At 44.1% G+C, this 12,505-nt stretch overlaps 1 protein-coding gene across 1 annotated transcript; it reads left to right on the top strand.

Moving 5' to 3' along the window:
• Positions 1-10,481: 10,481 nt before the first annotated feature.
• Positions 10,482-11,123, top strand: LOC138910005 (uncharacterized). Its single transcript, XM_070201223.1, has one exon. The coding sequence runs from the start codon at positions 10,482-10,484 to the stop codon at positions 11,121-11,123; it is 642 nt and encodes a 213-aa protein (XP_070057324.1).
• Positions 11,124-12,505: the final 1,382 nt, after the last annotated feature.

The following is a 12,505-nucleotide window of genomic DNA, read 5'->3' on the forward strand; positions in this document are numbered from 1 at the left end:
ACCTAGTGGCAGAGCAGCTGCTCCCCCAGTTATTAGATGCTGAGGCAGAGGCCGAGGGAGGGCCACAATTCCTGCTAGAGGACGAGGGCATCTTAGAGTTGCTCATGTATTAACACTAGTGGATCCAATGGAGGATCCTGTTATTAAGGAGCAGGATGAGGCGCCTGTAGCTGATCCAGCCCCAACAGATTTTATGACTGCACCGGGCTTTCACGAGGTCATGGGTCGTATGTTGCGCTTCATGGATTTTATGGCTCAGGCTGGGATATTTTCAGCAAATCCGGCCACATCTTAGGTGGGAGGGGGAGCACTGATCCCTACCGCTTATTCCCCTGAGCATGCTGCTTCCATTTATCAGACCCCGGGTGCATTACCTGCGGGCGGGGCTCAGCCAGTTGCAGCAGTTAGACCAGAGGCTAGACCGACCGCGACCGTTGAAGAGCGAAATCAGCTAGATAGATGGACTAGGATTCATCCTCTTATCTTTAGCGGTGAGCAGTCGGAGGACCCACGGGATTTCATTGACCGTTGTAAGGAGAGGCTGCACAACATGGGAGTCATGGAGTCCAACGGGGTAGACTTTACCACATTTCAGCCAGAGAGTAAGGCCTGAAGATGGTGGCAGTCTTATCTCCAGAGCAGGCAAGCAGGTTCACCTCCCTTGAGTTAGGATTAATTCATACATATCTTCTTGGAGAAGTATATTCCACCGTCACAACTAGAGGAGCTACGGGGTCAATTTGAGCGCTCCGACAGGGTCAGATGTCTTTGACTGACTATGAGAAGAGATTCACTGACTTGTCTCGTCATGTAGCCCTTATAATCCCCACAAATGTAGAGAGGGTGTAGAGGTTTATTACAGGGTTTCACCCTAAGATCCAAGTTTCTATGGCCCGAGAGGCAGATATGGGGACTCCAATCTTCCAAGTTGTGGAGATAGCTCGGAGGATTAAGCATATCCGCAACCAGAGCAGATATTTTCTGTCGAGGGATAAGCGGCCTCGACATTTTGGTAGATTCAGTATTGGGGCAGGGGTCAGTTTATGAGGGGCCATCATAGCAGGCCCATGCATTCAGCACCATAGCCTACTCGAGGTGCTCCAGCGCAACCCCACTTCAGCGTTATTCCAGAGAGTACTTATCGCTCACTAGCTATTCAGGCTTCCTCTAGTTGGTATTCAGGCTATCAGTGTCAGACTCAGAGTCAGCAGTTCCACGCTCAGCGAGCTTGTTTTGAGTGTGGGGAGTTGGGCCACGTGAAGAGGTTTTTTTCTAGACTTCGGTTCAAGGCAGTGCAGTAGGACCATCGACCTGTGATTACTGCACCAGCTGTCGCACCGCCCGTCCGGCCGGCCAGTGGCGGAGGGTAGGTGGGTAGGGGTCATCCTAAAGGTGGAGGCCAATTAGGTGGAGCTCCGACTATATTCTATGCCTTCCCAGCTAGACCAGAGGTAGTCGTCTCCGTTGCAGTGATCACAAGTACTATTTTTGTCTGTTATTGGGATGCTTCGGTACTATTTAACCTAGGGTCTACTTATTCCTATGTCTCTTCTCTATTTTATCCTTATATGCATGTATCTCGTGAGTCCTTGGTGTTTCTGTATATGTGTCCATGCCCGTGGGTGATTCTGTTGTTGTGGATCGAGTTTACCAGTCCTGTGTAGTAACTTTCTGTGATAATGACACTAGAGCGGATCTTCAATTGCTCGATATGATTGACTTCGAGGTTATCCTAGGCATGGACTTGTTGTCTCCGTACCATTCCATTCTCGATTTCCATGCTATGACTGTTACCTTATCAATGCTAGAGTTGCGTAGGTTGGAGTGGAGAGGTGCATTTATTGGCACATCCAGTTAGGTTATCTCTTTCTTAAAGGCTCGACAAATGGCCGAGAAGGTTTATTTGGCCTATCTGGCATTTGTTCGAGATACTACTGTGGATACTCCCACGATAGATTTAGTGCCTGTGGTGTGGGAGTTTTTCGATGTATTTCCTCCTGATCTACCAAGCATGCCACCGAATTGTGCTATCGATTTCGGCATTGATTTGGCACCAGGCACCCAGCCTATCTATATTCCGTCTTATCTCATGGCTCCAATAGAGTTGAGGGATTTGAAGGAGCAGCTTCAAGAGTTGCTTGAGAAGGGATTCATCATGCCGAGTGTGTCGCCTTAGGGTAAACCGATATTATTTGTGAAGAAGAAGGATGAGAGTATGCGGATGTGCATTGATTATCGCCAGCTGAACAAAGTCACCATCAAGAATAAGTACTCGTTGTCGCATATTGATGACTTATTTGATAATCTACAGGGTGTTAGAGTGTTTTCAAAGATCGACTTGAGATTTGGGTATCATTAGCTAGGGTTCGTGCTACAAATATTCCGAAGATAGCTTTCCGGACTAGATATGGGCACTATGAGTTTCTAGTGATGTCCTTCGGCTTGACTAATGCCCGGGAGACATTTATGGATTTGATGAATCGGGTGTTCATGACACATATCTTGACTTCTTTGTCATTGTCTTCATTGATGACATATTGATCTACTCACGTAGTATGGAGGAGCACGAGCAGCATTTGAGGATAGTGCTTCAGACCTTGCAGGAACAAAAGTTATATACGAAATTCTCAAAGTGCGATTTCTGATTAGATTATGTGGCTTTCTTGGGTCATGTTATATCAGGTGAGGGTATTAAGGTGGATCCTAAGAAGATTGAGGCAGATCAGAGTTGTCCTCGTCCTACCACAGCGACCGAGATCAGGAGTTTCTTGGGGCTAGTAGGTTGTTATTGTCGGTTTGTGGAGGGCTTCTCGTTTATTACAGCTCCTTTGACTAGATTGACCTAAAAGGGTGCTCAATTCAGATAGTTCAATGATTCCAAGGCGAGCTTTCAGAAGCTCAAGACCGTATTGACTACAGCACCAGTGTTGTTTTTGCCCTCCGACTTGGGGATATACACCATGTATTGTGATGCTTCACGCATTGTTTTGGGTTGTGTATTGATGTAGAAGGGGAGAGTTATTGCAAATGCTTCACATCAGTTGAAGACGCACGAGAAGAATTACCATGTGCACGATTTGAAGTTGATTGAGATAATTCATGCTCTAAAGATCTGTAGGTATCATTATGGAGTGTTATGCGAGGTCTACACCAACCACCGTAGTTTGTAGCATTTGTTTAAGGATAGGGATATTAATCTGAGGCAGCGCAGTGGCTTGAGTTACTGAAGGATGATGACATTACCATCCTCTATCATCCGGGCAAGGAAAATGTGGTCGCAGATGCTTTGAGCAGAAAGGCCGAGAATATGGGTAGTTTGGCATTTATAACAGGAGAGGAGAGGCCGTAGGCTTTAGACATTCAGTCCTTAGCTGACCGACATATGAGGTTGGATATTTCAGACCCCAGCCAAGTCCTTGAATATGTTGTAATTAGTCTTCTTTATTCGAGCGGATCAAGGCTCATTAGTACGATGATCCGCACTTACTGGTTCTTCAGGAGACAGTGCTGCGAAGTGATGCCAAGGATGTTACTATCGGAGATGATGGTATTATACGACTCTAGGGTTGCTTATGTGTTCCTAATGTTGATATCATAAGGGAGACGATTCTAGAGGAGGCGCACAATTCACGCTATTCTATTCATCCAGTGCCATGAAGATGTACCATGACCTGAAGTAGCATTAAAAGTGCCGACGGATGAAGAAAGACATAGTTGAGTATGTGGCGACATGTTTGAATTACCAGCAAGTTAAGTACGAGCACTAGAGGCCAGGTGTCTTACTTCAAAAGATGGTTATACCGGAGTGGAAATAGGAGTGCATCACTATGGATTTTGTGGTTGGTTTTCCGTAGACGTTAAGGAAATTTGATGTCATTTGGGTCATTATCGACCAATTGACCAAGTCTGCACACTTTATTCCGGTGATGACTACATACACTTTAGAGAGGTTGGTCCAAATCTATATTCAGGAAATCATCCGGTTGCATGGCGTGCCTATTTTCATCATTTCAGATAAAGGCACTCAGTTCACTTCACACTTTTGGAGAGTTGTACAGAGTAAGTTGGGTACTCGAGTAGAGCTCAGCACAGCCTTTTATCCGTAGACCGATAGGCAGTCAGAGCGGATAGTTTAGATTCTGGAGGGTATGCTCAGAGCATGTGTGATTGACTTCGGAGGGCAAAGGGATCGATTCTTACCACTGGCCGAGTATGCTTATAATAATAGTTATCAGTCCAGCATCGAGATGGCTCTATTTAAGGCCTTGTATGGATAGCGATGTCATTCCCCCATTGGTTGGTTTGTACCCGGTGAGGCTAGGTTATATGGTACTGATTTGGTGAAGGATTCCTTGGATAAGGTAAAGTTGATCTAGGAGTGACTTTGCATAGCACAGTACAGGTAGAATAGTAACGCGGATCAGAAGGCATGTGATTTGTCATTTATAGTGGGCGAGAAGGTTCTCTTGAAAATCTCACCTATGAAGAGTATCATGAGGTTTGGAAGGAGGGTCAAGCTGAGTCTGAGATTTGTTGGCCATTCGAGGGGTTGGAGCGAGTTGGAGAGGTTGCATATAGACTTGCTTTTCTCCTAGTCTATCAGGAGTTCATCAGGTATTCCACGTGTATATGCTCCGAAGGTACCATGTTGGCAGGTCACATGTGTTGGATTATAGTACAGTTCATCTAGATGAGAGCTTGGTTTTGAGGAGGAGCCAATTGCTATTGTTGACAGGCAGGTCTACAAGTTGAGGTCTAAGAAGATTTTAGTAGTAACAGTGGAGGGGTCAACCAGTCGAGGAGGTGACTTAGGAGATCGAGGAGGACATGCGAAGCAGATATCCACACTTATTCGGCGCTCCATGTATGATTCTAAACCCATTCAAGGATAAACGTTTTTTAAGAGGTGAAGAATGTAATGACACGACGGGTCGTTATGCTTTCTAGATCCTTTTCCCCCTACTTAATACTTCCTGTATATGCTTTTACTATTCTATGACTTGTGGGGATGGTTAGTTTGGTTTTGGAAGGGTTCGGGTTGAATTCTGAACACTCCATAATAGTGTCCTAAGGTGTCCAAGTTTGTCTTGAGTCAACACTTTGAGTAAACGACCTCGAAATCGGGATTTGATTATTCTAATAGGTTTGTACGATGATTTTGGGCTTGGACTCATGTTCGGATTTAGTTTCGGATGGACTGGGAGAGTTTCAGCGCTTATTGTTGAAAGTTGGGATTCTGAGCCATGGAATAGGTTAGTATTGTGATTTTTGACTTGTGCATAAAATTTGGCGTCATCCTGCAACTGATTTGGTCGCAAATTTACCGACCAAATCGATCACAAAACTTGAATTTATCCGGTCAATCAATTTTTTCTTCTTTGCGACTAGTTTGGTCGTAAATTTCTGACTATTTTGGACGAAAATATTTTACGACCTTCTATTTTCCGACCACCTCATTTCCATAAGAAATACGTTGGAAATAATAGAGTTTTGACCAATTTTTGACGGAAATGGTGGTCGAAAAATAGAAATTTTCCAATAGTGAGTCTTGCCGATTGGTACAGATACATTTGTACTTATCTTCGAGGGGATACAGGGTTGTTAGGAGAACTTCCCTTTCTTGATTCCTTGTCATGCGAATTAATTTCGGTCGAAGTCTACTCATTCGTACGCGATGTGAAGCACTCGATATTAGTTGGGTGTTGAGTAGTTGTGGTGGTGCTACAGGTGTGGTGCAGGATGTTCTTCCCTGCACTATGAGATCAGATTACTATCATTGCTTTGTGGAAGGGTGTCCGATCATTCAGTCGGTGTTGGTGTTGCCCATGGTTTCGGGGTTATACACAGTATATTGTGATGTTCATGTGTTGTTATCGCACAGTGTTGGTGTGAATGGTAGGGTGCTTACCTATGTGTTGTGGTAATGAATGATTCGGGAGGAGAATTATTCAGTTCGTGATTGAAAGATTCAGTATTTAATCCTAGAGCACGAGAGGCAGTTGGGCTATAGATGTTCAGGCCTTAGTTGACGGAGTAGCGAGATTTGATATTTCAAGACTTGGTGGAATTCTTGTTTATGTTGTGATGTCGTCGTCCTTGTTTGAATGTATTAAGGCTCACCAGTATGATGGTCTCCATTTATTGCCTTTGGGGGGGATGGTGTTGTGAAGTGTCAACTAAGAAGTGGTTATCGGAGATGATGGTGTGTTGTGACTTCGGGGTCTTATCGGTGTTTCCAGTGTTGGTGGTTCGAAGGAAATGATACTTGAGGTGGCTTCTATACTTAGAAAGTTTGAGTGTGACGAAAAGAGTTTGTTTGGAATATAGAGGAATGTGAATACTCGATTATCATTTTGGGATGTACTATAGCTTCGAGTTTAAAACATATTGTTGGACCTTTAGGTGATGTTAATGGAATGAACAGACTCTTACGGCTGGTGGATGAGTGCAGACCCAGGAGAATTAACTGATTTCATAATGGATGTAATTATGGCAATGCCATTGGAGGATGTCGATATGAGGTTACACAAGTGGGATATCTTTTGTGAGAAGGTTAAGGATTGCATGACTTCTGATGAAGTTCCTATGAAGAGTTCTACTTTCTATCCGACATGAGGCATGTACTGCGATATGGGTCTGGGTCTCCTGAGGAAGATGGCGCGATTGTCATGAAGTTGAGTGTGCATTTAGGACTAATAATTCGGGATGTGTGATGATTAGTCAATAAGAGTTTCTGAGAAACTTGGCTGAGTAACAGTGTGAGATATGGTAGCTAGGAGAAGAAGTCATTGTGGTACCGCTATGTGCCTTTGCAGTTTCTGGTTAGCGATACATTAGTGGATTAGTTATGACCGAGGAAGAGAACATCAGGGGTAATTCGAGCAAGGAATTTGATGGATGTGTGATACATTTCACCTTATTGATGTGTGAAGGTTGTGGAATGACTCAGATTGGATATTTCTTTTGTGGATGTTATGTGCAAGGGAAAGGATTCCTTCGGTTTCCTTTTTTGTAGTGTTCGTGTGCTAATGAAGCACTAGCTATTTAGTTGTGTATTGTAACGACCCGGCTGGTCATTTTGAGTGTTGTAGCTACTGATTTCTGCTACTGGTTTTCTTATATGCGATCGCGAGTGTGATGTCACAATCGCGAAGGGTTGTTGGTCGCTGATGGAAATTGTTCTATGTGATCGCGAGGTAAGGTCTGTGATCGTGTAGGTTGAGCAGTTAATGTATCGCGAATGTGTAGTCTTAGTCATGTCCGTGAAGAAGAAGAAGAAGAAGAAGAAGAAGAAGAAGAAGAAGAAGAAGAAGAAGAAGAAGAAGAAGAAGAAGAAGAAGAAGAGAAGGTTGGGGTCACGCGCATTGTTCGTCACGGTCGCGTGAGGTTGTTCGCGATCTCATAGGTTTGGGAAGTGTGTGCTTCGCGTTCGCGTGTGGGATTCTGCATTCGCGAAGAGTAATTTGGGCAGCCTTTGAATTTGTGCTTCGCGATCATGAAGAAGGGACTTCTAGGCAGAATATAAGTTTCAAAAATGAGGGTTTGAGTTATATTTCACAATTTGATTTTGGGAGCTCGGATTGAGGCGATTATTGGAGAGATTTTCAAGGGAGTGATTAAGGTAAGTGATTCTAATTCGGATTTGGTTAAATTACATGAATATATCATTGTTTTCATCATTTAATTAGTGTTTTGGGCTGAACAATTGGTGGAAAATTGTAGAAACTTCCTAGGCTTTAATTTGAGGATTTGAAGGTCGAGTTGTGATCGGATTTGAGTAATTTTGGTTTGGTTGGACTCGTGGTTGAATGAGTGTTCGGATTTTATAAGCTTTGTTGAATTCCGAGATGTGGTCCTGGGATTGACTTTTTGAGTTGACTTTTGATTAAAAACTTAGCCTTTTCATATGGAATTGATTCATATAGATTGTATTGATTGTATCGGGTTGTTTATGGCTAGATTCGAGGCGTCCGGAGGCTGATTCGTGAGGTAAGGACTTATTGGAGTAGAGATTTGCACGGTTTGAGGTAAGTAGCACTTCTAAACTGGTTTTGAGGGTATGAATCCCTGAATTTCATGTTATATGATCGGTTTTAAGGTGACGCACATGCTGGGTGACGGGCGTGTGGGCGTACACTATAGTAATTATGACTTAGTCGATTTCGTGGGACTGTGTAGTCACCTTATCTGAATATTATTACTGTACTCTATGTGTTAGAGCACTTGAGCTGTGATTTATGTTAGAAATCATGTTTAGGCTATGAGCTGGTACTATTGGGACCCATAGTGGTTGTTCTTTTGCTGTTGAGATTATTTGCTTAATTTGTAGTAATGTACTCTGTCGCATTCATCCTTGCATATGCTATCTCAGTCTCTGTATCATTTATTGTCACATCATGTATCATTGATTTGGGTTGCTTAGCATGAGTGTGGTGAGCCCGAGAGACCGGAGATATTGATGATAGAGTTGGGGCCTGAGTGTCGTGTGTGAGTGAGAGATGTGGATCAGGTTGCACGCCGCAACAAGCCTTATGGCTATATGTAGATCGGTTTGCACGCCGCAACAGGCCTTATGACTATATATGGATCGGGTTGCACGCCGCAACAGGCCTTATGGCAATATGTGGATTGGCTTGCATGTCGTATCAGGCCTTATAGGCTTTATGATTATTGATTGGATCGAGTTGCGCGCCACAGCAGGCACCGTACAGTGATGAATGACTGATTGTGACGAGCGTGAATTGAGACAACCAGTTTGAGTGCTCTGAGAGTGTGAGTATGTGAAGTTTTCATTGTGTTGCATCACATACGGTATTTATAATGGCATATAGATATAGAGATGTCATATTCCTCATATTAGTCACACTTGGTATATTTTATCTATGTTGAACTTGACTGTTAAACCTGGAAGCATGTCTACATTTCTCGTACTATGTACGAATAGATAATGGGTTTTTCTTGGAGATGTTATTGTCATATTTCCTGTCATTTATGTACTGTCAAACTCTGTATTTGAACTATATTGGTTGAGCTCGTCACTGCTTTCAGCTCAAAGGTTATACTTGTTACTTATTGAGTTGGTTGTACTCACGCTACACCCTGCACTTCATGTGCAGATCCAAGTATCTTCGGGTACAGTGGTTGCTAATCTTGGATTTTTTACCCGTTCAGAGATCATCAAGGTAACTTCTTTGGCGTCCGCAGACCTTTAATCTCCTCCTCTATCTCAATGTTTTACTTATACTGTTCTACCTTCCTAGACGATGTTTCAGACAATGTTATTGTATAGATGCTCATGTACTCAGTGACACTCGAATTTTTAGAAAGTTGTATCCGAGTCACAGTTGCCTATATTGGCTATTTATGAGAGTTATTACTGTTAAACTTGCTTTATCTTATTTTTAATATATAAAAATGCCTAGTTTTACTGGGATTATTAGCTTGCCTAGTTTTGTGATAGCCTCTATCACGACATGTGGAGTTTTGAGTCGTGACAAGTTGGTATCATAGCCTAGGTTACATAGGTCTCATGAGTCATGAGTAGGTTTAGTAGAGTCTTGCGGATCGGTACGGAGATGTTTGTACTTATCTTCGAGAGGTTGTCGAACCCTTAGGAAAACTTCACTTTCTTGTATTCTTCTCGTGCGAATTTGTTGATTTTAGGAACTAAACTTCTGTTATTCTATTCTCTCACAGATGGTGAGGACACGTGCTACCGAATCGAGCGGGCGACCACCAGTACCACCAGCTAGGGCCACGAGAGGATGAGGATGCGGTAGAGGTCGAGATGCAACTCGTACAGCAGCTAGAGCAGCGCCTTAGACCCACCAGTTGCTCCAGCTCCGGAGCAAATTCTAGATGTGGTTGAGCCGGTGGGTCCAGTTCAAGCACCAACTATGCCCATTGTGATTCCAGACCTTCAGGAGGCTTTAGCCCAGATATTGACTGTTTGCACTAGCCTTGCTCAGGTGGTTTCAGTTCAGGCCGCACCAGCCACTTCTCAGGTCGGGGGAGGTGCTCAGACTCCCGTAGCCCGTACTCCAGAGCAGGTCGTGCAGGGACTTCAAACACCGGGGGTACTACCAGCCCAACCGATTGTAGTTGCTCAGGCCCTAACGGGTCCCATTAAGAGTAATGAGGAGCAGAAGAGACTACAGAGATTTGGGAGGCTCAAGCATCCAACTTTCAGTGGGACTGTCTGAGGATGCTCGGGACTTCTTGGATAGGTTCCAGTGGATTCTTAGCACGACGGCTATTCTGGAGACTAGTGGGGTCTCATTTACTACTTTTCAGCTAACGGGGCAGCCTTTAGATGGTGGGAGGCCTATGAGCAGAGAAGGCCAACTGATGCTACACCACTTTCATGGTACAAGTTCTCCGCTCTCTTTTTGAATAAGTTTGTGCCACCGACTCGTAGGGAGGAGTTGCATAGGCAGTTTGAGTAGCTACACTAGGAGGGCATGTCTGTGACCTAGTATGAGATGAGATTTTTAGAGTTGGATCGTCATGTGATCTGGTTGGTTCCCACTGAGAGGGAGAATATTAGGAGGTTCATCGATGGCCTCAGCTATCAGTTGTGTTTTGTTATGACTCGGGAGAATGCATCAGGTGCTAGGTTCAATGAGGTGGTTGATATTGCCCGGCGACTAGAGTTGGTCCTTAGTTCGGAGTGTGAGGAGAGGGAGGCCAGGAGGCCTCGTGGTTTGGGTGGTTTCAGTGGTGTTCTTTCTAGGGGACAGTCCTACCACAACAAGGGTCATCCTTATAGGCCCGCTCAGATGGCTCGTCAGGTTCATCGTGGTGCATCAGCTAGCCATGATTCATATAGTGCTCGCCCAGGGCAATTATCTCTTAGTGCTCTCCCAGCTCAAAGTTCATATTATGCTCCTTCAATTCAGGGGTCATCTGCACCAGGTTCTTCTAGCGGTTATTCTGGTTCTCGGGGTCTGATTCAGTCACCACCACCATTGACGGATCGGGGTTGCTACGAGTGTGGGGAGCTTGGACTTGTGAGGAGGTATTGTCCCCGTCTCCTGGGAGGTCCAGTTCAGCAGAGAGGTCAGGCAACGAATTTTGCACCAATCATTTCACTACTCGCGCAGCCAGTTCGGGGTGGGGCCTAGGCAGCTAGAGGTTGGCCTAGAGGGAGAGGCCAATCAAGTGGCGGTCAGGCTCGATTCTATGTTATTCCTGCCCTGCCAGAGGCTATTGCTTCATACACAGTGATCACAGGTATTGTCTAAGTATGTCACAGGGATGCTTCTATATTATTTGACCCTAGTTCCACTTATTCATATGTATCATCATATTTGCTCGTTATTTGGATATGCCCTATGAGTCCTTAGTCTCACATGTTCATGTATCTATGTCGATGGGCGATACTATTATTGTGGACTATGTGTATCGGTCGTGTGTGGTGACTATTGGGTGATTGGAAACTAGAGTTGACCTCATATTTCTTAGTATGGTTGATTTCAAAGTGATTTTAGGTATGGATTAGTTCTCTCCATGTCATGCTATTCTGGATTGTCACGCTAAGACCATGACATTGGCGATCCCGGGGTTTCCAAGGATCGAGTGGAGAGGTTCTCGAGATTATGTTCCCAGTAGGGTGATTTCATATTTGAAGGCCCAACGGATGGTTGGGAAGGGGTATTTGTCATATTTGGCCTTTGTAAGAGATGTTGGTGCTGATACTCCTACTATTGATTTTGTTTCGGTAGTGTGAAACTTTTCGGATGTGTTTCCTGCAGACCTGATGGGAATGCCACCTAACAGGGATATTGATTTTGGTATTGACTTGGTGCTGGGCACTCAACCCATTTCTATCCCTTAGTATCATATGGCACCAACAGAGTTTTAGAAATTGAAAGAGCAGCTTCATGAGCTTCTTGATAAGGGGTTTATTAGGCCTAGTATGTCACCTTAGGGTGCACCAGTTCTATTTGTGAATAAGAAGGATGGTACTATGCGGATGTATATCGACTATAGGCAGTTGATTAAAGTTACAATCAAGAACAAGTATCATTTCTCGTGCATTGATGATCTATTTGACCAGCTTCAGGAGCGAGGGTGTTTTCTTAGATTGATTTGAGGTCTGGGAATCACCAGTTGAAGATTCGGGACTCAGATATTTTGAAGATGGCATTTAGGACCCGTTATGGTCACTATGAGTTCCTTGTGATGTCTTTTGGGCTGACCAACGCCCCAGCAACATTCATGCATCTGATGAATAGTGTATTCCAGCGATATTTTGATTCGTTTGTCATAGTATTTATTGATGATATCCTGATGTACTCACATAGCCAGGAGGAGCATGCACAACATTTTAGGATTGTACTACAGAGGTTGAGGGAGAACTACGGTGTGTTATGTGAGGTATTTACGGATCATCAGAGTCTCCAGCACGTGTTCAAACAAAAGGATCTAAATTTGAGGCAGCTTAGATGGTTGGAGCTGCTAAAGGACTATGATATTACCATTCTGTATCATCCCGGGAAGACCA

The sequence above is a fragment of the Nicotiana tomentosiformis genome, chromosome 4 (assembly GCF_000390325.3).
Source record: "Nicotiana tomentosiformis chromosome 4, ASM39032v3, whole genome shotgun sequence".
Classification (NCBI taxonomy): domain Eukaryota; kingdom Viridiplantae; phylum Streptophyta; class Magnoliopsida; order Solanales; family Solanaceae; genus Nicotiana; species Nicotiana tomentosiformis.

Excerpts from the sequence above, each read along its gene's own strand:
- LOC138910005 (XM_070201223.1), top strand. The coding sequence starts at position 10,482 with ATGAGATTTTTAGAGTTGGATCGTCATGTGATCTGGTTGGTTCCCACT.